General features: G+C 46.2%; 8 protein-coding genes across 8 annotated transcripts; 3 read left to right on the top strand and 5 right to left on the bottom strand.

Moving 5' to 3' along the window:
* Positions 1-6: 6 nt before the first annotated feature.
* On the bottom strand, positions 7-714 carry Triagg1_1340 (uncharacterized protein; the record flags this gene model as incomplete). Its single annotated transcript, XM_062895400.1, has 1 exon — positions 7-714. The coding sequence occupies one exon, from the start codon at positions 712-714 to the stop codon at positions 7-9; it is 708 nt and encodes a 235-aa protein (XP_062759679.1).
* An 860-nt stretch (positions 715-1,574) lies between these two features.
* On the top strand, positions 1,575-2,645 carry Triagg1_1339 (uncharacterized protein; the record flags this gene model as incomplete). Its single annotated transcript, XM_062895398.1, has 1 exon — positions 1,575-2,645. The coding sequence occupies one exon, from the start codon at positions 1,575-1,577 to the stop codon at positions 2,643-2,645; it is 1,071 nt and encodes a 356-aa protein (XP_062759678.1).
* Positions 2,646-3,430: 785 nt separating this feature from the next.
* Positions 3,431-4,615, top strand: Triagg1_1338 (uncharacterized protein; the record flags this gene model as incomplete). The annotated part of the gene is made up of 1 exon (XM_062895397.1): positions 3,431-4,615. One exon carries the CDS (start codon positions 3,431-3,433, stop codon positions 4,613-4,615), a length of 1,185 nt encoding a protein of 394 aa, XP_062759677.1.
* Positions 4,616-6,787: 2,172 nt separating this feature from the next.
* On the bottom strand, positions 6,788-8,716 carry Triagg1_1337 (uncharacterized protein; the record flags this gene model as incomplete). The annotated part of the gene is made up of 3 exons (XM_062895396.1): positions 6,788-7,747; positions 7,805-8,463; positions 8,524-8,716. The coding sequence occupies 3 exons, from the start codon at positions 8,714-8,716 to the stop codon at positions 6,788-6,790; spliced, it is 1,812 nt and encodes a 603-aa protein (XP_062759676.1).
* Positions 8,717-9,683: 967 nt separating this feature from the next.
* Triagg1_1336 (uncharacterized protein) lies at positions 9,684-10,331 on the bottom strand (the record flags this gene model as incomplete). The annotated part of the gene is made up of 5 exons (XM_062895395.1): positions 9,684-9,802; positions 9,850-9,966; positions 10,020-10,076; positions 10,135-10,214; positions 10,270-10,331. The coding sequence occupies 5 exons, from the start codon at positions 10,329-10,331 to the stop codon at positions 9,684-9,686; spliced, it is 435 nt and encodes a 144-aa protein (XP_062759675.1).
* A 1,044-nt stretch (positions 10,332-11,375) lies between these two features.
* On the top strand, positions 11,376-12,074 carry Triagg1_1335 (uncharacterized protein; the record flags this gene model as incomplete). Its single annotated transcript, XM_062895394.1, has 1 exon — positions 11,376-12,074. The coding sequence occupies one exon, from the start codon at positions 11,376-11,378 to the stop codon at positions 12,072-12,074; it is 699 nt and encodes a 232-aa protein (XP_062759674.1).
* A 5,659-nt stretch (positions 12,075-17,733) lies between these two features.
* Triagg1_1334 (uncharacterized protein) lies at positions 17,734-18,137 on the bottom strand (the record flags this gene model as incomplete). Its single annotated transcript, XM_062895393.1, has 2 exons — positions 17,734-17,927; positions 18,017-18,137. The coding sequence occupies 2 exons, from the start codon at positions 18,135-18,137 to the stop codon at positions 17,734-17,736; spliced, it is 315 nt and encodes a 104-aa protein (XP_062759673.1).
* A 3,857-nt stretch (positions 18,138-21,994) lies between these two features.
* Triagg1_1333 (uncharacterized protein) lies at positions 21,995-23,192 on the bottom strand (the record flags this gene model as incomplete). Its single annotated transcript, XM_062895392.1, has 3 exons — positions 21,995-22,599; positions 22,658-22,802; positions 23,037-23,192. 3 exons carry the CDS (start codon positions 23,190-23,192, stop codon positions 21,995-21,997), a joined length of 906 nt encoding a protein of 301 aa, XP_062759672.1.
* Positions 23,193-23,447: the final 255 nt, after the last annotated feature.

Below are 23,447 nucleotides of genomic sequence, written 5' to 3'. Positions count from 1 at the left end.
CCTTCTTCATGGCTCCTCAATTCTGACATCCTCAGTCCAGCTTCCCTTGGGCTGGTTGTACAGAGTCCATGCCTCCTGGGCAATGTTCTTGGCATTTAGCCTCTGGTTTTGGTCCAATACATATCCTGCAACACTCAAAAGGGCAACGTGAACTCCTTTAGGCTCAAATTCCAGGCGAAGAGATCGAGTGAAGTTCTTCTGGGCAGCCTTGGACATGGAAAGCGAGACAAGATTGGTCTCGGGCGTCTCGGGGAGATGAGAGCTAGTGACGATGAGTGTGGGTTGGGCAGAGGAATCTTCTGTCGCCAGCACGGTAAGTTGCGGGAAAGCCCATTTGGAGAGGTTGTTCAGGGCAATGGTGGAGATCATGAAATCACGGATGAGCTCCTCGTCGGTGACCTCGATATGTCTGGACTGTGCGACAATGGCGGCGTTGTAGAGGACAACTTCCACGGTTCCGAGATCTTGGCTGATTTGCTTGAGTGTCGCCGTGAACTTGACAGGGTCGATGACGTCGGTTGAATAAGTCTTTACAGTGGCATTGCCATTGGCAGCACTTGTAACTGTGGCTGCATCTTTGTCAAGCTGAGCGGGATTCCTGGCAACGAGAGCGATATTGTTGAACTTGTTGGCGGCGAAAACAGCGGCCGTGTTGGTTCCAATTCCAGGGCCGGAGCCGACGACTACGACCACGTTATCAGATCGGGAAGACATTTTGTAGTATATAAGTTTTCTGGTTGTTGTAAACTTGAAGAAGCTTGAGATGTAACGTGTTTTAGAGTTGTGAGAGGGTGGTTTATTGTTGGAGATGAGAGGTGGTTGGAGTTGTTGTATTGCTTTCTATGCTTTCTTGTACTTGTCTGCTGAAACAAGTCTCTTCTTCAGAGCAGCGCCCCATTCCTTCTATTTATCTGAAATTCCTTCAGCTTCACTTTCTAAACTCCTTGATAAACTTTAATAGGTATTCTCTGCCATGCAAGCCACGGAGTGACATTATTCAGCCTGGATGCACCAATGACGATATGTTGTTCCCTTGGACCCTGCGCCGTGAAACATCTCCGCGGGATCTTAGCAATCAATCGTGCGATCGGTGCTGCCCGAAAAAAGTGACGGGAGTTCTAACCTCGGCCCCTAATGCCGAAAAAGGGTTTTCATAAGGCTGATGCCCATTGCTCTCTTTTCCCAATTGTTGAATTCTCAAAACAGAAAAGAAACCCGCCAGTGAGTTCTACTTCGTTCTTTGCCGTTTCCTTTCCCCGCCAGAACCAAAATATGTCATACAGGATCTGTGGCTTCCGCAGAGTTCTTACAAAGCAGCGCTAAGATGCCCTGCAAGTCTTTCGGCTGGACGGCGGAAATGACGATAGCCGGCAATGGCGATGCCTTAACTTTCAATGGTGCTGGCTGTTTGTATAACAACTCCGGCGGGCCAAAACCTCATCTCCAGGGCATTGCGTGTACTGACTAGTGCTGGACAGGCCGCTCATGCATGCTTGCATAGACCAAGACTAAGCCGAGAGTCAACAACTATTCCGCTCGATAACGTTTATCATCTTTCCAAAAACTGATTGACCATGGCTGCCCAAAGAACTGCGGAATTGAGACGTCTGCTTGCTCGTTCTTACCCATGGGTCAAAAAGTCCTTCATTGTCGGGGCGCCGATGCGCATCATGGCCGGCCCAAACTTGGCCGTTGCCGTGTCTGCTGCTGGCGGCTTGGGATTTCTAGGGCCACAGGCCAAGCCAGATGGAGTATTGGCTGATCTCGACAAGGCCAGGGAACTGGTTGCAGCATCTAGCTTACGCCACCCCCTGCTCCCCATTGGCGTGGGCTTTCAGGTCTGGAATGGCGATCTGAAGATTGCAACATCTGCGGTTGGGAAACACAAGCCGTGTGCTGTCTGGCTATTTGCTCCGAGAAATGGCCAGAAAGACTTGGATGAGTGGACGGTGTCTCTTCGTGGTGCCTCTCGTGATACCCAGGTGTGGATTCAGGTCGGCACGCTGAGTGACGCGATTGCCGCTGTTAACAGCTCAACCCCTCCAGACGTTCTGGTTGTTCAAGGCTCTGAAGCAGGCGGCCATGGCATGGTGAAAGAGAGCACCGGAACTATTGTTCTATTCCCCGAAGTGGCAGATGCTGTGAAGGAATCTGGAATCCCCGTCGTCGCAGCGGGAGGAATCATCGATGGGCGAGGCGTGGCTGCTGCCTTGTCATTGGGAGCTGCTGGTGTCGCCATGGGTACTCGATTCCTTGCTTCTTCAGAGGCACGCATCGCAAAGGGATACCAGGACGAAGTAGTTCGGGCATCTGACGGCGCGAAAAACACTCTACGCACTCAACTATACAACCATCTGCGTGGCACTTTTGGCTGGCCCGAGCAGTTCTCACCTCGGACTCTCATCAACCGTAGCTGGATCGATCATGAAGCAGGCGTTCCGTTTGAGAAGCTCCAGGCGCTGCATGATGAGGCGGCTAAGGGTGGTGATCCTGGCTGGGGCCCAGAGGGACGACTTGCAACGTACGTTGGATCCGGCGTAGGTCTTGTGAGGAGCGTGCAAGACGCAGGATCGATTGTAGAGAGTGTGAGAAACGAGGCGAGGGATATTCTGAAGGCGTTGAGCAATGATATTCAAGAGCATTAGCATGCACTGTACCCTTGAACAGCGGGCTACTTGAGTTCGCTTCGGTAGTTTAACGAGTCGCATCACCTCTGTGTCCTACTCATAGTTCATGATACGCATGGAAGAAATAATGAGATCACATTGTTAACTTGGTTTATTTTCGCCGTTGATGGAGTTTGGTTCGCGGCAATTAAACTGCGTTTTATCGCCGTATGCAAGCCGTTTTCTATCTGGTAGCGTACTGCTTGTTGTATTCACCATCATCCGCAAGCCATGCCGATATAGTTCAGCTAGTGAGTTGGTCTTATATTCTCTGAAATTGGATGTAAAGTGATTGAACTTGTAGATAGATTAGTGCTGACCCATTTTATCACCTTGAAAAGTACGATTGTATTTGAGAAATACGAGATTCAAAACAATAAACGCAGTCTCTACTAACATTTGAGAGACTATCATAGGCAGCAGAAATAAAATACTACTTTAAAATTGTTAATTATAAAGAAACTATATTCTGACTTTTCTTTGAAGATGCAATTTGGTAAATAATCTGCGTTTTTGATCTAGCCGTTAGTTCTTCACTTCCACATTTGTCACGAAGGATTGGAGCCAACGGGTACCCCTCGCGATAGTGACTCAATCGCCGGTGGACTTGCGGACTTTGGCATTGCGCTCTTTGTGGATGAACAAGATCCTCACTTATAAAAGACTTCATGTTTCTGCTTCACCTTGACCGGCAACACAGTAATCCACGACACAGATTCTTGGAACCTCCAAATTAAACTCGACAGTGCGCCACATCGTTCATCATGAGCCAATCACCGCCTCGCCAGCGTATTCGCCAGCTTATACCTCAACTTCGACTGGGAAAATGGCCTACTGGTCTCCTCAACTCCATAACCGATGTCCCTGGTGTCCTCACTCATATCGAGTCCATTCATAACCCTCCCGGCAGCGAAGAGAAATCTCCTAACATCAATACCGGTGTCACGGTTATTTTGCCCCGGCCTGACTGGCACAAGTATTCTAGCTTTGCCGGCTTCTTTAGCTTCAACGGCTGCGGAGAGTTAACGTCGTCCCACTGGCTCAATGAAACAGGGCTGTTGGCCTCACCAATCGTCCTGACCACTACGTCCTCTGTTGGTGACGCGTACCGTGGAATCCTGGAGTATGCTGTTCAGTACCACTCCAATGCAGACAAAGAAGTTGATCTGTTTCTGTTCCCAACCGTTGCGGAGACTTTTGATGGTTACCTGAACGACCAAAGCAGATTCGCCGTCACACCGCAGCATATCATCAAAGGCATTCGAAACGCGACCGCTGAGGCTGTGAGGGAGGGTAACACTGGTGGCGGAACAGGCATGATCTGCCACCGGTTCAAGGGTGGCACTGGGTCAAGCAGCCGGATCGTCAAAGGCTTTGACATTGATGGAAACGTAAAGTCCTACACAGTTGGAGTACTTGTTCAAGCCAACTATGGTTCTCTGGACAACCTCCGCATAGGAGGCGTCCCAGTAGGCCAAATTCTCTGGGAACAAGAGCAGCCAGCAGCAGAACAACTCAAGCCCAGAGAAAGAGAGCCTCGCAAAGATGGCAGCATTATCGTCATCGTTGGCACTGACGCTCCGCTTCTTCCAGTCCAGCTGCAGCGTTTAGCCAAGCGTGCTACCGTGGGCCTGGCCAAAGTTGGCGGCTATGGAAGTAACACATCGGGGGACATCTTCCTGGCCTTTTCCAACGCCAACGACATTCCAGTTCAAAAACTTTCTATGTCTGGCCCTCGCCCTGCTCACCCCTATGTTCCACAACTACTGGGTGTGAAAATGGCAACCAATGAAACCATTGATGGGCTGTTCGAGGCTGTTGCTGACACAACAGAGGAGGCCATTTACAACGCGCTTTGTATGGCTGAGACGACGGTAGGCTTCAAAGGGAGAAAGGTTGAGGCTATGGATTTGGTTAAGGTGAAGGATATTGTTGAGAAGAGATTGTAATGAGACCATATGATGGAAGGTTGGTTTTGTGGCCAAATAACGTCACTCGACTATTCACAGTTGAAGAGGAAATCTGTCTGTTGATAATCATATCCCATATTTATTTCTTTGTCCTGTTTTCTCAACGAGACGAGTCTTACAAGTGAACCGGTCACAGAAGAGGATAAGTCACATGAGACTGCCATACGACTCTTTTCATCTGTCCTTTCTGGCCGCTGTTCCTGGCCTCGTATCCGGAGAAAAGGAGGCGAAGGAGGCAGATTAACAAGGTGGGACAAGAACTAGGGCTCAACGGCCTTTGTCGCTTGTGATACCCATTGGCAGCCACTCCTCGACCACCTTGTCAAGGATCCCTGCTCTAGCAGTTCCTTCACCACTGGGAGACACCGAAAAAACTTACGCCCTTTACTGTGGACTGCAGAGTAGTTTGTTTGTTATCGCTATACTATTTTATACCTAGAACATGTATCAAGATATCTCCGCTTCTGAGGAGATTAACACATGTAAACACCCTCAGATATTGATCTTTGGTAACCCTTTAAGCCCCAGGGCCTCCGTCAGTCGACTATATGCGGCCAGCCATCTACAGCCAAGCCATGTGACTATCAGATGCGAGTTGGCTCTTCTGTCATCGGGCCTTTAGCGTCTCGTTTGATGGAACAGTGGCAAATTAGGGGCTGATAACTTAAGGGGGTATCTATGCATTCACGCCTAAACCGTGGTTAAAAATGCCCTGTGAGGCGTTCTATATTTCCTCGCAATGCTGTCCCAAATTGAAGCAAGAGCTCTATGCAGCCACAGATACCCAACGTCTTTGGCATCAGGCGGGCCTACAGGAACGCAGTATCTAGATGATCTCGATTAGTCTACTCCCCGCCGCCCTGTGTAACAGGGTCTGCCCAATCGGATTCAAATCGCTACTCTTTGACGCCGCTTCCGGGGACCGCGGTGACGTTAGCAGTAGACTTCCCCTCGAGGCAGCAGCGTCAAGGGGTGGGGTGGCTTTGGATATTCACTACTGTACGTTGATATCGTCAAGTATCAGGCATCCTTATGGCTTCGTAGTAAAAGAACACAGCCCTAGTAGTTCTTTGAGTTGATGAGCTGGCAATGGTAAGGCGTCAGAATGTCCGTTTGTTTGCTACGGCGTGCATAGCTTGGCACCCTATCAGGATCTCTGACGATGTAGGCATCTTCTGGCTACCAACAACGGTGGCTGAATCATCCGACATCTGCCAAGTTTAAACTGAGGCAAACGCGTAGACTTTCGAAAAGGTTCTATGTTCTTTGTTGAAAGTGCTTCCTGTACAGATATAAGAGGCCTCATTTACGATGGACGAGTCGAAACCCAAACTTTACCATTACCACTATTACGATTTCTATCAAAATAAGATAAATAAACATCTTTGGCTCTATTACAATTGGAAAGTCACCACTGCAACTCCAGCTTCTTAATCCGTCCACATCCGGCACACCAGAAACTACCTCTACCTACCTCTATCATCAGATCCAACAATGGTTCCAGCAGCCCCCTACACCATCAATGTAGCTTTGAACATCAACCTCACCATCAACGTACCAACCGATTTGATGACCATTGTCAATGGCCTCTACACTCTTCTCTTGTGGCAATTTCCAGTGCTTCGTATTATAACGGCGCCATTTGCGGATGTCGTTACAATTACGGCCTCAATGGATGTAGATGGGTCCGAGTAACCACGGCCAAGAAAGCTTTGCTTTTGGTAAGTTCAGCCTCTTCCCCAGATATCTCGGCCTGTATATTCCAATACTGACTTTCACTGGTGGTTGGTAACGAGGGCGAAGAACACTGTTGCGAAGCCACCGACCGAATCCTACGAGGGTATGCATCCCTGACCATTCGGTCCTTTAACGTAACAGACATCACATTCGAGAGACATTTGTAGCTAATCGGGATACGGCGCTTAGATGGCAGATGTCACGAAGTTTGTTCGATACGTATCAAGATTGGAAAGATGCCGTTTTTTTTTTTTGCTTGCTGAGAGACGTGGGAGATTGTGAACCGGAGGATTGGTTAGTGCCTTTTTGTAAGTTGCTTTTCGATAATACGATTCGTATGGGTGTTATTAGGAGGCTTTAATTAGGGTTTTCTGGTAATTCAATTTGGGATGATACGATTAGGATAGCTGCTATTTATACAATTCGAATTCTGTGTCCCCGTTTTAAACCAAGAAACTCGTCGCACACTGCACCAATTCCGTCAACAACCTTGTCCCAAATGGGCGGCCATTCATAATCCCATGTTGCAATACGTCCCAACCCAGAACGAGTGTAGCACCCTGGCTGATCTTTTGCTAGAGATACAATAAGATAGACAAAAACAACCTGATCAGTCCCCTCTGCGTGATCATGCCCAGAATGATACGAATACAGTGACAGGATAAAGAGCGACCCCTCTTCGGATCCTGGTTCGTCAAAAGATATCTCAATCTCTAAGCGTTCCTCACCAACAAACACTTCCAAGTCGGGATTTATGGTTATTCGGTTGAGAGGTCCTTCGATGGTAAGAACTCCAGACGAGGCGGGCCCCGTCAAATCAGATGTAGCAGGCGTGATTTGCGCATCTATAATTTCTGCTTTCGTTTCCACGTAGACGAAACAACCATCTTCATGGCTATCGCTTGTGCTTTTGAACGGCTCGAATTTCACTGTGTTGTCAGTGGAGGCCCAAGACCACGAAGGTGCTCGATAGTCTGTGGGTCGATATAAACTTGGTTCACATTCCCAGGCCAAGTTCACAACAGGTTTCTCCTGTGTCTTCCAGATTCCAGCAAGATAAGTAGCTCTGGATAATTCCTGTAGATACTTTGCGATGCCAGACAATGCAGGCAGTAAATCCGATTGAAATGTTAGACTTGCATTGGTATAGCGCTCAAGAACATCTCCCCAAATCTCCACTAACTCCCCTGCGGGTAAGGGTTTGTGAGAATCGGCCATGAGCCTCTTTGGTACGTAATAATAAGACCAAAAATTAGGAAGGCCGTTAGGGAAATTCTCGGACGCTGTGAGCTCGTTGCACTCCCAGATGAGCTGCCGACCCGTAAAATGGATGATTCTTGGAGAGAGTAATCGTTCTTGTAGCACCCAACCTCTCTTAACGTTTTCTGTCAGAGATGCCAAAACTTAAGAGTTGAACCCGTGTGCACTTACCTTTGTAATCGCAGCGAACTCGATGTCGCCCACTACCTCAAGTTCTTCTCGGATCAGAAGCAACTCCTCAGGTTCCTCAGGGTAACTGAGAGAGATGCCGGTTAACATATCCTCTCTGTCGTAGTAAAGACCACCAGTGGAATCTGAAGAGGCTGTCGCGGATATGTTGCACATGGCATTTCGGTATACATCGGCCATTAGACTGGCCTCTCTCTCCCAGTCGGCTTTGTCATCTTGAATAATGCAAATGCAGTCAATCCAAATGTATCGGGCTCCAAGCTCTTTTGTTGTGCTGATTGCCTCTTCAAAGGTTTTGGCAAGAGGTGGCAACTCCTTCAACAAACTCTGCAAATTTGCCCTCTCAAGCTTGAACACAGTGGCAGCATTTCCCCAGCAATGACTTAACGTCACGTATGAACCATGTGGGAAACTGTTTTCAGTCTCAATTAGCTTGACGCTATTTCTATCCGACTCTGGAGTTCCAACATCTATCAGTCTTGTGGGATACCACTGTGGTGAGTCCAACTGTGAAGCATTTATTTTGCCACACAAATCATGATCTTTGATGCACGTCTTCAGAGCATTAATCACGAAGGCTTTAATATTTGAGTTTGTTTTGCCAGCTGGAAGATATTTGACAGAGACCGTTGGAGAAGGGCCTAAATTTTAGTCAAGATTAGCAATAGCCTCAACATAATTGAGATTGGGGTGTAAAGAACCCAAGCCTTGCAAAACAAAATTTCGTTCAACTTTATCAGCTTGCCCTTTCAGCTGAGAGGGCATTAGGATTGCAAAATTAAGCCGGCATGCGAATTCAGGGCTTTTCATATAAGTCAAATCGAAAGAAGAGACTTTGTTGCCTGTTGAAATGGGGACTGTATTTCGAATTTCCGAAACCACATCCTCTGACATATCTTCAAATAGCGTTTTGCAGACGAAGCATCCTCTATCGACAGCGGCCAAGAAGCTTTCGTAATTTGGGTGACCGTATTTCCAGCGACGCTCTAGCGCAGAGGCCTGTCGCAAACCATCCGCGTATCTATTGCTGCCAAGCCATTCAGGATATTCGACGCCGCATGATCGGACACAATTTTGGCAATGTTGGCAAAGGTAAGTGCCTAGTTGAGTTGTTATGGTGAGGCCTGGCTCTTCCATATTAATCTCGCTAGATATTTGGACAGAGAGAAGATGAACAGGCGAAGAGATGAGGGAATTATAGTTATGTTTTGTGAAAATCAGGCAGCACCCAGTTCTGTGTCTGCGGAGTAAGGTGCACAGATTCAGTGATTCGTGCAACAGTCGTCTCGTATTTCTACCTTGTTAGACGCCAGCAGCCGTTCACATGCGGCGGGTGTGGTAGCGTTTGTCTCAGCCGCAATTAGTGCTCAACCTGATGTGTACTAGTAGACATGAGCGAGGTGGTAGTCTAGCTGGAAGCAATGTCAGCCAGTGGCTCATCCAAATATACAGACCTGCTTGGATCCTTTCATGGCGGTTCAGCTCCGACGTGCCGTGAAACCACTAACAATTTTATCACCAAATATGATGTGGCTTTCAACAATCCGGTTTGCGCAGTGGCTCTTATATCGACAGGGGTACTCCTTCAGCTTGGGAGCGAGAGAAAGAGGGTCTTGTTCCATTCCTGACTATAGCTCGTGTCTATCATGACAGGTTTAACCCCAATTATTTGACCTCTACAAGGGAATTTGTTTTCAAGTAAAACACAAAACCTCTTGCATTAGCGGCCAGTTCCTTTCGGATGTAAGGGGATTCTCTGATAAACTTCAATTCGGCTCGAACGCTATTCTCGAGACTAGAATATTTCCTCCGTTAGTGTCTGAGAATTACATCCTAATACTTGCATATAATGTAAAGCAACTCACTTCTGTCCGTCATGCATGTAAAATTTGATCTTGTCAATTTCGCTGTCAAGATTTGAGGTTTGGGCCTTGATATTGTTTTTGATTATCTCCTCTGATATTCGGGTTGTCCCACAGTCTGGTTCGATTAGATAATGCCTGTAATGTTATGGAAACGCCACGTACCTTCGTGGTGAATAACAATAATATCCCGTAGCTCGTTGTTAAGAAGAGCCTCCAGGTAGAGCAAATCGTTAAGATGCGGTCGCACATTGCCTCCAACTGTTCGTATCACAAAAGCTTCTATGAAAGAGTCAGTTGAAACCATTACCATTTCTTCATTCGTCTTGCCCTACCTCCTTTCCGCAATTGAAAGTATTCCTCAGGACTAAAACGAAAATCACAACACGCAACTGTCCATCAGCACAGTTGGTTAGAAGTATCTCAATATCGGGGGTATTATCAGCATACATATAGCAACGGTGGGTTTTACAAAGTTTTGGGGAGCTTCTGACACGAATGGAAGAGGATCCACTGCCTTGGCATATTCCCTGTATCTAGGATTAGCTTGGGATTTTCTGTTGAAGGTAATATACTAAAGCATACAAGCTACGAAGATACAAATCTTCGAATGTCACTTCCTCGGTGGGAAACGTGAACGGCGTCATATTGGTTTGTGGAAATTTGAGGACGAATTGGTCTTTTGAAGAAGAATTGTGTCTTTGTGGGAGTTCCGCTCGCCCAAAACACCAAAAACAGAAAATGAATAATCAGGGACTGATACCTAATATCTGACGTCTAGTAAATTCTTGGCTATGGTAAATTCGACTTCTTCCAAGGACAATTGGAGATTTTATAGAACCGAAATGTAAAGGTCGTTCTCTCTTCGCCGCACAATACCCAACTTGAGACATCTGACAACTGTAAACACACTCTGGCAAATTGATAACGTCTGGATGCCCACCGACTGCGACTAAGGACTAGCAATGCCCATTCTTGGCTGGTAGTCGGCACATCTGACACGTCTGCTGGATTCTTTACGTTTCCCTCGCTACGAAGTACACGGCAATAATTTGGATCACAGCATGAGGGCCTCCAGAACTGCAGGGGCCCAGTTGTCAGCACATCGGTATAGCGCAAGAATGGCGGACTAGTGCAACCCAAAGCAGTATATGCTTTTCAAACCCTCGTTGTCAAACAAAAGCTGATCGCCCGTGCGGAAGCTTCGCGGAAGACGACTTAATGACATCAATAGTCTATATGGGTTAGCTATCATGGGTTTATCAAATATTGTCGAACCTAAATCCGCCCAAGTCCGCTCATGATGCGAAACAAGGACTCATAGGCTAGCTTCAATAAGGGCGGATTTGGAAGTTGCTACGCTTGAGCCCGTCAAAATGATCATGCAAAGTTGGGTTCCCATTTGCTAAACAGAATTACAACCTCTTCCCATCGGCTAAAATTGGCGTTTTAGACCGACGAACCCGGTATCTTCAACCTGTGATCATGTAGCTTGGTAATCGGTTACGTATAGGTTAAACTAGTTCATTGTTTTGGGCCGAAGAGGTGCATCCTTGATGTACTATTTAACCCATCACATATCCCCAGCTTCAATACAGACATCAATCACTTTAACCCCAAGCTACTTTACCACCTACCCAACGTACGACAAAACCCGCTGCGCATCGAAAATTTGTGTCACAGACTGCACTATGGCAACCGATGAAGAGACCGTGTTGAAGTACGGCGTCCTCGTCTACCCTGGCTTCCAGCTCATAGATGTGACTGGGCCGGTCGATATCATAAACGTCACCAGCAGCCATATACCCGGCGTTACCCTCGATATAATTGCTAAGACTCTGGATCCAGTACCTACAAAGCCATCTTCAAAGCCTCCTGCTGGATTACCGGTCTTCAGTACTTGGCAAACTCTTGTTCCTACGCACACATTCGCCAACGCCCCCCTTGATTTGGACGTCTTGATTGTACCAGGAGGGGTAGCCAACTTCAACCCTGAGGATGTGACGAAGCCAAACTTGGAGCTCATGCGCCCAATGCTGGATTTCATCAAGGAGCGCTATCCACGACTTAAACATCTGATCACGATCTGCACGGGCTCGGGAATTGTGAGTCAGACGGGTTTGCTCGACGGGAAGAAGGCCACCATGTTCAAAGGAGCGTGGCCAATTATTTCGAAGTGGAGAGAGGAGGTTAACTGGGTATCGAAGGCTCGATGGACAAGGGATGGTAATATCTGGACAAGTTCAGGCGTCACTTCAGGCATGGATTTGACGTTTGACTTTGTCGCGAAGATTTATGGCGAAGAGGTGGCTCAACAGGTTGCAGCAGAGATGGAGTATCAGCGACACGTTGATCCTAGCATTGACCCCTATGGCATTGACGTTGAGTAAAAGCTCTATGACTTGATAGATCGCGTCTGGTATATGCAAATAGAGAGAATGACACATGTAGTGTACACATTTCGCACACGTAGACGACTTTGACATTATAGATCCAAACGCACTTGTGCTCGGTGAAGTAGTCCAACTTTTGCCGATAATGCATGATATCCGGTGTTCATGCTTGTTCGTTCGACTTCCACTACCTACCAGAATCGTTATCCAGGTTCGAAACACTGAGATAGAAACCTTGAGGCGGCAGCGTCATTGGCGGGTTATCGAGCTCTATTGCCGTCAAATACTTGGCTATTGAGATATATCTGATTAGTTTCCATGTGAAGTCGATGAATGGAGCCTCTCCTGACCTGCGGTGTGCCATCTTCTACTCATGTACGTCAATATCTGAATAATTGACTCAGCGTTTGCCTGGAAGGCGATGTTTTGGCTTTTCCGATATAAATTCAACTGTATCGCAGCGGTCTGGTACAAAGCGTACGGGATAAAGTGCGACATCATTGCGAGATTAGATTCATTTTCGGCGCTTTTCAGAAGGTGCTGTGAAAGCGCCGCCATCTGTGTAGAAACAATTTCTAAATTTTGGAGGTCCCAGCCATTGTCAAGATCCTGATGAACAATTGGGGGGATGTATAATGCATAGAGCGAACTAGACATGGTGAGCGAACAAAGGCAGAGTCATTGAGGGCAATGCAAATATGGATACCTAATACACATTCCCAGAGCTCCGCAGTAGGTGCTGAATTCGAGTTCTTCGTCAATCAGGATTGGTAGAAATGCCTTTAATGTGCGCTCAAGTTGAGCACGCTCGCCAGAGCGGAAGTCGACATCAGTAACAGGGTGATAAACGTGCTGAATAACGCGACCTATCAAGTGCGCTACTTGACACTCTCTCGCAAATGGTCCCACGTGAAATGGAGCTGGAGTAGAGATTGTCGCTGTACCCGTTTCTGAAGTAGCCTGTGTTTGACTATTTAGAGATCGTCCAATCGAAATTGCCGGCTTCCATAGCCAACGGGACACTCACTGTGGACAACACCTGTTCATCGTTTGAAGGCAGATGAGTTTCTGTTGTGGCATATTCGGAAGCAAATATTGCGTCACCCCCACATAGAGCAGTAAATCTAAAATAGATAACGTGAGTTAGTTTCAAGGTAACGTGGATTTCTGGATGCAACATGGGGGAAATCGTACCTATCAAGGTTGTGCACAGCCCACCATGTCCGTTTCCTTTCTTCCACATCAGCATCTTGTAAACGCCAGGAATCTCGGCTTAGGCCAATATTTCGAGCCAGTCTTGCACAGCTACCAATAGAAACGGATGCCGCTGGATAGATTCCATGCCCAATCTCATATAGGCCTAGAAGAAGTCTGGACTGAATGGCGTCTAGAGTATCAAAGCCCGCCGCTTCCAGAAAGCCAATACTGCTTTTGGCAACAAGATATTGTGGTGATGTAATATCCCTTGTTCTATCATTTTGCTGAACAGGATTTTGTTGGATGAGCTTCATGCACAAACAAAGCGTAGTGAAGTCTATTCCCGAAGGAAGGAATAATCGTGACAAGTTCTCATGGAACCTCGACTGCGATATGATGGGCAGCCTGTGATGAACGGAACTAAAGTATGTATTTGCAGTTTGGCGCACCTCATCCGGCGTGCCGAGGATGCTACGAGCTTCTTTCTGCAGCGCTGTTCCAAACGTGGCATTGAGGATCTACCAGTCGTCAGCAGGGCCGCGAGTTTACAAGACCCAAAGAGAGCGTGACACACTGTTAAGCTGCAGCGACTAGGGCCGGGCGTCTCCGGAACGAGGCTATTCTGTCTCGCATTACCTTCATACACGCAAAGGCGGCCGAAACTATCGAAACTATTAGCTTCTGATATCATGGTTTATGGCGTGCCGGAAGAGTCTGCGTCTCGTATCCTTACCGAAGACAGGTGGAACAAATAGGCAAAACGCGGTTGCATTTTCTTTTACTGTTTCTACATGCTTTGCACGCATTTACAGGGGATGCCATGGAGCCGGATGATGTTGTCTCAATCTGATATCGATCGTCCGAGTAGTGAATGAACAAATCAAGGTGTCTTTGGCTCTGTTAGAGCGGATCGTAAGGCATAAGACAAGAAGATGACTAATATATGAATCTCTAGGGTAAGTGGCGGCAGAGACGGCTCTATTCCCGTGTCAGTCTGGAAAATGGAGTAAGGTTTAGTTAGCTAGGCGGCTTATCTGAGTTCTCTATGAAGCTATTTGTCAAGATCGATTTGGCCTTGGGGCTCATCAGGACGCTATCAGGCTGGTAGAGCATAAGTTCATTTGTGCGATTATGTGGTTGATATGCGTGAGCTTGACGGGTTGACAACGTCTGATTCAGGATAGAACATAATATGGGAAGCAAAAGATTATTGCACCAGAATGATAGATTTTATTGCCAAGTTTCATCTCTGTAAATCACTACCTCAAAGGCGACTCATCCATTACTCATTTTCCACTGGCGTACGTCCTATGGGATGCCCACCAAGGTATGGATTTGAAGATACCAGTGCCGCGGCTAGTCTAATTGTTCTCTGGACCCGTGTTTTCGCGATTGCTTGTTCCGGTGAGCTAACATTCTGTGTCTCCAAATCTAGCGGCGTCTCGTCCCATATGTTCTTTGCGTGAATGTCCATTGGATAGGGACTCCAAAGACAGTGGGTTGTTAAGATTTTCTGGAGATCCCCGAAACTCCTCAATACCACGCGGTTCTTAGCAACTATCTCCATGTAAATGTTCCAAAAGATCTCTTGGTAACCAGATATGCCATCCGAGCTTAGAACGATCAATATCCCTACCCAGACATCCAGATTTGCGGCGTGTAAAACAGCCATATTTTCGTGGTAATGATAGAACAATTGCTCATTCAGGCGCTCAAGGACAGATATAGGCCCGCTATATCGAGCAGGACACGTAGAGCGACACAGGAATGCCGTAAATTGCATCAAACAAAGCCCAAGAATAGCATCAATGGACTTCAGACGTCCTTCCTCTTCGGTGGTCAGGTACCAACGAACACACATGCTGATTATCATTGAGTATAGGGTGTTTAGGTCCAGAGTGTCGAATGGACTTGTGTCTGGTGCTTCAAACCAGGCACGAGTATCCTGCAAAAGACATTCCACGGTCCGTATCAGATCTAGCAGCTTGCTGTCTACGCCAATGCGACTGCTCTGTTGCCACATAGGCCCGGGCTCGCCGTAGAATCTAGAGGATTTGGGATAGTTGTGAAACAACTGACTAATTAAGTCCGGCGGCAGCAGCTTGGTTTTTTGAAATGATATAGCAGCTCTTGGTACAGAATGTCTGTAATAATGAGACGAAGTCAGATCAAGAGTGACGGCACAGGTCGAGTTATGACTTACCTGATTAGTAGGTGCTGCAGTGGTTTAAAAGAGCCTAACCCATAGGCTCCTCCCCTGAGACGTATCATCTCTTTTAACCCTTGCATGTGAGCTTGCCTCTGGTTGATATCAGGCTTGAAGAGGCTAGTAGCGGTGAATATGGGCAAGAACATGTTTTCTTCCACACAGAGGAGATTAAACACTGCGGCTATATTTTCATCGGATATAGCATGGGTTGAATCTGCCAGGTTATGCTGCACCGCAACAATGGCTCGTCCTCTATGGTGAAGTGTTAGACTGGAGTAATGATCTCTCCGTTGAGGGTGTACTGCAGCCAACTGGAGCGCTGTAAGCGATAAGATTGCATGCATAAAGGCTGGATGGCTGAACGATGGCTGCAGCCAATCCCGGTGTATTTGATCGACTCGTATTTTGCCCGTAATGGGGGTCATCTCGGAGGATATAGCATCCATGACTAGAGTTTAATCGAACAATTAATGTACTTGAACGAGAATCAAGCCTCTCTCGGCTGAAATGAGGCTTTGATGCAACAAAAAGTGGCTGAAATACACTTACAGAAGGCCAAGAGATCACCGACGCTGGCATCTAATGGGATTGCAAGACTCTCAAATGGATCTATCGGGCAATTTCTGATAGCAGACGTGGGTGGCTCAGAAAAGTCCCGGTTATGACACTTGGTGCATATGCAGTGCTGGCTAGCATAGAATGTGCCACGATCCTTTTGATCCTGCCTATACAAAGCAGAAGGCCCCATGTCCTCATCGGGGCTTGAACCTGCCATGCTGTCTCCGAGAGCTCCGTAATCATGGAGAGCCCACTCATCACAGTTATTCAGACTGAAGGACTGCTCTATGTGCATAGAGTGAAGGTCACTTTCAAGACCAATTGATCCATGAGCATCTTCTTCACGACCCCTTGTATGAGATACTCTGCGCTTCGGCCATTCCTGATTGGCGCGAATATTGCGCATCAAGAAACCCCTTACTTGGCCCAGGTATTTTTGCTCTTCAGACGGATCATTGCTGGTGTTGATGAAAAGATATTCTTTTCCTGAACCCATGGTCACTTAAATTCGGTTGTATCTTCGCCTGACGCCCGAATCTATGCATTTATGGGGACAGGTGACTGTCCTCGCCCGGCCGGATCGGTCCTTGCATCAACAATTGCTCGCCTCGTATGTTCACTACACACCAGATCCTGTGTCAGACGACCTAACTGGAGAAGTGTTTGACTACATACCTGAAGAAGACTCACAGGTTCGCACAGGTTTGGAGGCGAACACCGAGAAGTACGGTGGTCTGTGGAAGAGAGGGGGCGACAGACCAGATAGCGGATAGGGCATGGGGGACTAATATTCTGAATCACCATTGTCTCTATCAAGTACAGCATTCTCCATAAGGGGTATGGTCTTATGGAAGCAACCCCCACATCCAAGGGGGTTCGATTCGATCCGAGGTGTGACTGGAATCTTTCCTCCATGCCAATTATGTATGGAACCGTGTGAGACTTATCGAAAAGCCAACGGCCTTTAACAGAGACGATGGATATCCTCTAGAGTGACATTGTAGAGACTTCTAGGGACAAAGAAAAACCCCTGATACGGTCTGTACCGGTAACTACACGAACCGTTAGTTGGTCATTTTTCGGTTTCAAACGGAACACCTGCTTGCCCTGGAAATGAGAAGGATAGACGAGATTCAAAAGCTGATTTGTCAATATATCACGAGTTTGTTGAATCTGAATCCTGGCACGGCGCGGGATTTGATGACTCGCACGGAGTAGACTTAAATTAGGATGGGCTTTTGACTTTGATGCATAAGCTCTTGGCCTTCTTCTCGTAGAATGGGCTAGTTGTTGTAAGGCTTCAAGCCATTTCGCGCACTCCTTGGACAGTGAAGTAGTATCGGATCTTGCAAGGATCGGACAGTAGCGCAGAATCAGCGGACTAGGGTTCTGCGCGAGTGAGACTGTCGTCAATTGGAGGGGGTCATGTGTATGGCGAGCTAGCCTGGAACCATATAAGTCGACCGGGGCTGGGAATTATTACTCCAGCGAGGATTGTTGTATCTGACACTTACGGTTGGGGTTATAGAAACTAATGAGGATTTGAGAGGCTGTTGTACTCTGCATTATGATAATACCACTTAAACAGCACTATATTCTACAACTAATCTATCTTGCCAATGATTCCACATGCCATTTTACATCCAGCGCTCTCGCTAACATACATGCTCAATGACTCGTGTTCTATGTCTATTACGGCGGAGGCATTCCCTCATGCTGAGCAAGCCCCTCAATAGCAGGGATCCATTTCACCCGCTCTTCAATAAACATCTCAAGGGCCGGGCGAAGATTGTCCAGAGCACTTTTGTCATCTAGAATCCCGGGCTGGATGATTCTCATCCCTTCCTTACCACCAAAACCATCTCCCCATCGATACATTGTGGTTCCTAGTGTTGTTAGCGCTTGTCCGTATCTCTTTGTATGATCAAGGCTGGTATAAAGCATTGAACCATGTATTTGCTCGGCCATGACTCACCACAGTCACCGCAAAAGCAGTTTACGATCTTTTTCCCGCTATCTGCGATTTTCGATATTTCCTTTGGCTCACCAAAAACCTTGAACTGGGTACTCGGGACGACATAATTGTTGCTGAACATGCTGCAGGTGTAGTGGCGGCAATTCGAGCAATGGCATATTGCCTGTTGGTCTTAGTCGACTTTATCCCGCCTTCTCATATAGAGGGTATTCTCCATTGTCATTCTTACCGTGCGCTCAGGTTCACCAGTGTACTCGATCCTGATGTTTCCACAATAACAGCTTCCCGTCGGCATATTGGTGTAAGTGAGTAGAGGGTTGTAGAGGGCTGTGAAGATACGTGACAGAATGTAAGTCTGCGTAACTTAAAGATAACTGCGGAAGCACCGAGCTTATATCATACTCTTTGCGTGACCTATCGATAGCTATGCACAGCGTGATATCATATGTTTGAGCCACGGCTGATAAATCGTAGCCTGGTCATGTCATCTCCCAGCTTCTCATATTCACATGCAAGTTTGCGCTAGTCCACAGCCGTGATCACACTAGTCCACCATTTAGGCACTAACCGACGCCCAGCGGGCCGAATTCAATGTTTGCTGTACGGTATATTGGCTTCTACGGAGATCCATAATGAGCAGACCATGGCAAGAAGCTGGTGAAGGAGCTAGAATGCTGGGAGAAATCGTAGTTACGCTATGTCCGTTGACGACAAGAATGATGCTCGGTACGCTTAGCAATCACCTAATTGAGCGATGTAGTAATACTTTGACCGCAGCTCCCGATTTTTCCGAGACTAAACCTTTATAAATGCTAAGGGTATTGGGGGAGTTATCAGTCCAATGAGGCGATTTCACATACTCTTGAAATTACATCACGTTCAACACAATCTTTGAGATGAATCCTATCAATCGAGGACCTCAGATGGCGACATTTCAGCTTCTACAGCTACCTTTGGAAATCCGGAGACTGGTATACTACCATTATTTCTTTAACGACAACAACATGTGTCAAATATCAACTGTATACCAGATTCCAGCAAGTGTTGTGGCGGAGAAGGATGCTCCTGTGGACCATCATCAGGGGAAAGCATTGTGTCGTACAGCTATAGCGCCGAGTCTGAGATCTACTGTCAACGCGATGCCACTTCTGCTGTGTTGGTCTCAAATGTAAGCTTCCGGTTGAGATAATAAGAGAAACGGGGTTTGGAACAACACTAATAGCTAGTCGTCAATTTTTTTTTAGCTATCATGAAGCAATTGATGTCCTATATAGGGACGCTTCATTTTATTTTGACGATCTGAACGTTTTGCGAGGATTTTTAGAGGTAAGGCGCGATACTGGGAATGAAGATTTGGTTCGGTCCATCTATTTCAACTGGACCAGCTTTGTTTGGCTAAACCATGGCGAACAATGCGCAGTGCAGCAATATCTGAATGAACATTGGTATCCATTGTGTCGGCGATTGACCGAAATGAACAACCTGAGAAGTTTTGTCGTGTCGATCAAGCTTGCCACAAATCAAACAGTAACGCAGAAGTTTGAAAGAAGTGATCTCTCCCAGCTACTGACGTGGCTGAGCAGCCTGAATCTGTCACTAGAGATTATATAGGATAGCCCGGCATTCAACAAGATGAAGAAGCATAACAGCGCATTGTAGGACTGCTTATTTGATTTATTCAGGATTATGATCTAATGTATTAGCGCAGATAGAATTTCTTATTGGCGACAATTTATTTTACAGGGACGTTGTGCAAGAAGCTTAGAACGAGTTGAGCTCTCAATTGTGATAAGGCAATGAGTGGTATGCTGCTGATATGAAGTTATCGTTTGCCATGAATGACCTCCTTTTCATCTTCTTAGCGAACTTCGGAGAACTGGCTATCTTATCGGAGATTGTGTTGATATATTTTCTTGTGTTTGGACTGATGCGAACGATCAATATCATCACACACAACTACACTCTAGGTAACAATTCACTTAAGATACAATTGCAAACATTCATTTAACATCAGCTTACGCCATCACATCTATATTTCTGATCTAGACTTAGTGCGTTTTCGTAAGGTCTTCATATATGAACATTGTCTGCCTTTTTTAGCAGACAAGTGCTTGAGAACCATACAATTCTACTTTCCATGGAAGGCCCTCATAGCGCTCACCCATTTAGCAACATCCTATTAATCTATAACTGTTAATCAACAGACCTGTTGTATGTTTTCTCATCCGCTGCTATTTCGAAGTTTCTCTTATCTTGTCTTCACCCACAGTCTTCTCTTTGAGGTAATATAGGTTGGTACTCACCCACTTCCTTCTCTGTCTTGGAAGGCCCATGTATTGATTACCCCGCTTTAGGTGACGTTTAAGAGCCACCTGACATATATTAGACAAGCAGGCATCGTCGTTAATCCAAATAACCTAACACATTGCTACTAACTCTCTAATCCGCGATTTTACTACAATCGATAAAGTATACAGGGTAAAATAATGACATATTAAGTTCTCCATTACTCATTATATATTAAATACTTAAGCTTAACTTATAATCCAAGGTTATAACAGTGCGGGCAACAAGGGCAAAGTCGTACTAGTTACATACCTTGTATTGTAGGATCCATGATTTTTACAATGTGGAGGCGGCTGACCATTCGTACCTTAATTCGCATATCCTAGCCCATAGCTTCTTTGACTGCGCATGCAATCATAGATACTCTCATCTCGCCCATGATGCCCACGAACTTGTGGATTTTAGAACATGACCGCTTGTTCGTCATCTCCATCGCCATTTTTTGAAAGAGAACCCTTATTCTGGTTATTCCCCACAGTCTTAACAGTCTCATTCCATCCTGTATCCTTTCATTTTCAATGATGAGGCTCACAACGTTAACCTGTTCTACAAACTCTCGTTGACTAAATCAGAGTTGGGGTGTAAATTAAACAATGAGGAGCCTAACTTGGCTCACTTGATAATAAAGTCCCCTGTAAACAAGGCCAATAAGCAGCAAATCTGGATGATACAAACAATGGATTAAGAACATAACAAATTTGTGATGTTGAGCATAAAATATTTCAGCATACGGGATCAGAGAGATGTAGCATGAGACAATTTTAGTAAATTTGCTACAATTTTCGGCTAGTTAATAAGGCATCTATGCAGCATCGGGCTCATACAAACGAGGCTGGGATACTACCTTGTAGTTGTAGCCTGACATCCTATATGCTGCGATAATGCAGTAACTTAGGCTATCATCAACGTGGCGCGTTGGGATTCACCCTAAATATGTATGTACATGTCGTATTTCCACTAAGATTCGTAATTTAACTCTGGACTCTACCCCCTTTTTGTTTATTAGAAGTCCACGTGGCGCATCAAGAGTGGTGCGCTTCTGGTGCAAACATTCTGCCCTTGTCATACTACCTACAAATGTATGTCCGTCTGTGTTATCATCTGCATGACTTGAATGAAGTGAAGCGATTGATTGCTGATGTTGTTCACCGGCATTGGCATGCCAAGACCGTTTGCTGCACCAGACGTGGCACTTAAGGACTACCTTCCATTACGTGTCTGGTCAATTATCTCTGCGTATTCGATTATCAAATGAGACTGAAGGCTACTCTTAGATTGTAATGTCTTTCACTTCTTTGTGTAAAAGAATCTGCTTAGTTGTTATAGGCGAAATTTCATGAATGACACCCACTGAAGCTGGGCAAGTACTACATGTGATGATCATTCAAGAAAACTAGTGAAAAGAAAATTAAAGTCGGAAAGGCGGAATAAATTGTATATTTCAATGTGGTTATAATATTCATAGCCTGATACCCATAGGTATTCCATGGATGGCCATTTACGATTGCCAATAACATATATAGCTTTTCTCGCATAACGAACAATAAGAAAACAGATTCATCCTAGATTAATGGCGTTGTTTGTGCCTGAGATAAACACAACAAGCACAGTAGCGTATCTGTATCCCATTTGTCATTTTAGATCAGCATCTGACCACATCAAAAGCAACTCCATATTCAGATAGCGGGTGATGGTAACATACGTTGCGCCAGCTACGACCCATTCAACGGCTTTCACTTTAGAAATGCAAGCCAAGCCAGCGATGAAAGTGGCTGTTGTAAGGACAACGATGACCACTCTGTATGTCAGATCATTGACATAATTGCAGATGATAACAGGAGTAAGGAGGAGTGCTGCGATGAAAGGCGCCAGGAAGATCCGCACAGCCTTCCTCAATGATATAGCCGAAATCGTCACATTGGGGTTTCTAGAGGCTGGTCGGAAGGTTTTTCTAATCTTTTCTTTCATGCGTGTCGATATCTTCCCCAATTGTCCTTGCCGAGGCCCTTCGAGCATTGTAATCACTGCATGGAGTGCTTTACTTAGCGCCACTGACAGGATAGTTTCTACCCAAGAGATATTTCCTGTAACGCTGAAAAGGTCGTTCCTTTTCAAGTAATTTATTTCGTCGCGTTTGAGGTCGCGGTTCATGTCGAGCCAGTTTTGGAGACTGTCAATCGAAGACTTTGAAGGGTCTTCGAAGCTGAGGGCTCGCTGATGTCTATCTAAGAAATTGTCTGTGCTGCTATTAGTTAATCTGATAAATGTCGTTGAGATAGTGGTGCCTGGCAATACCGTAGTCACTTAAGGCATCGTCGATCTTCTGAAGAATATTCTCTCTGCGTTCATTGTTGTCCAAACGAAAGCTTGCGAGATTCAACTCTTCACCTTCCATATCGTCAACGTCCTCTAGCTCCCGTTCAAGCTGGGAGAGTTTGTCCTGTTTAAGTAGAAGTAGACGTATACGCAAGGTAGAAAACCGGCGGCAGATGTGGAATGACTTCTCAGAGGCAAGCAGTGCTGAGAACTGAGGGTATCCTTCACGATAATCCTCAACTGGAGCAAGAGAGATAATTAGTATGTGCTGTATAGTGTATCAAAGAGAGGATTTAACACGGTCAACTGTACTGTAAACTTTGCTAGACTCCCTTCTGATCATTTGTCGCCAGCTAACGTCGTGATCAGTTTGGTTAACGTGGCAATCAGTAGGGTTAACGTGAGGATCAGTATGGTTAACGTGGGGATCAGTAGGGTTAACGAGGTGATCAGTAGACAAATCATGGAGCTCAAGGGTTGAGGGTGGGTTGGAAGGTGTGCTATTGTCGTTCATCTTGACGGTGCCACCAAGTGAGCATTTGACTTATGTGTTGAATGTTTGGTGCCGGGTTGGAGTTCTACGCATGGGGACGGTTTTAAAGATACCGACAGAGAGTACCTACGTACATATATGTATCCGAATACGTGTACATGAAGGGTGGTGGACACCACGCATCACTGCCACCCAACGCTGATACCCGATGCTGGCCCCCCACGATGATACCCAATAACAGTTATCTACTTAATTGTAACATCGGTCAGCACGTAA

The sequence above is a fragment of the Trichoderma aggressivum genome (genome assembly GCF_033847375.1).
Source record: "Trichoderma aggressivum f. europaeum strain CBS 100526 chromosome Unknown scaffold_003, whole genome shotgun sequence".
Taxonomy (NCBI): domain Eukaryota; kingdom Fungi; phylum Ascomycota; class Sordariomycetes; order Hypocreales; family Hypocreaceae; genus Trichoderma; species Trichoderma aggressivum.
Note: the sequence above shows the minus strand (reverse complement) of the source record. Positions and strands in the feature narration are given on the sequence as shown.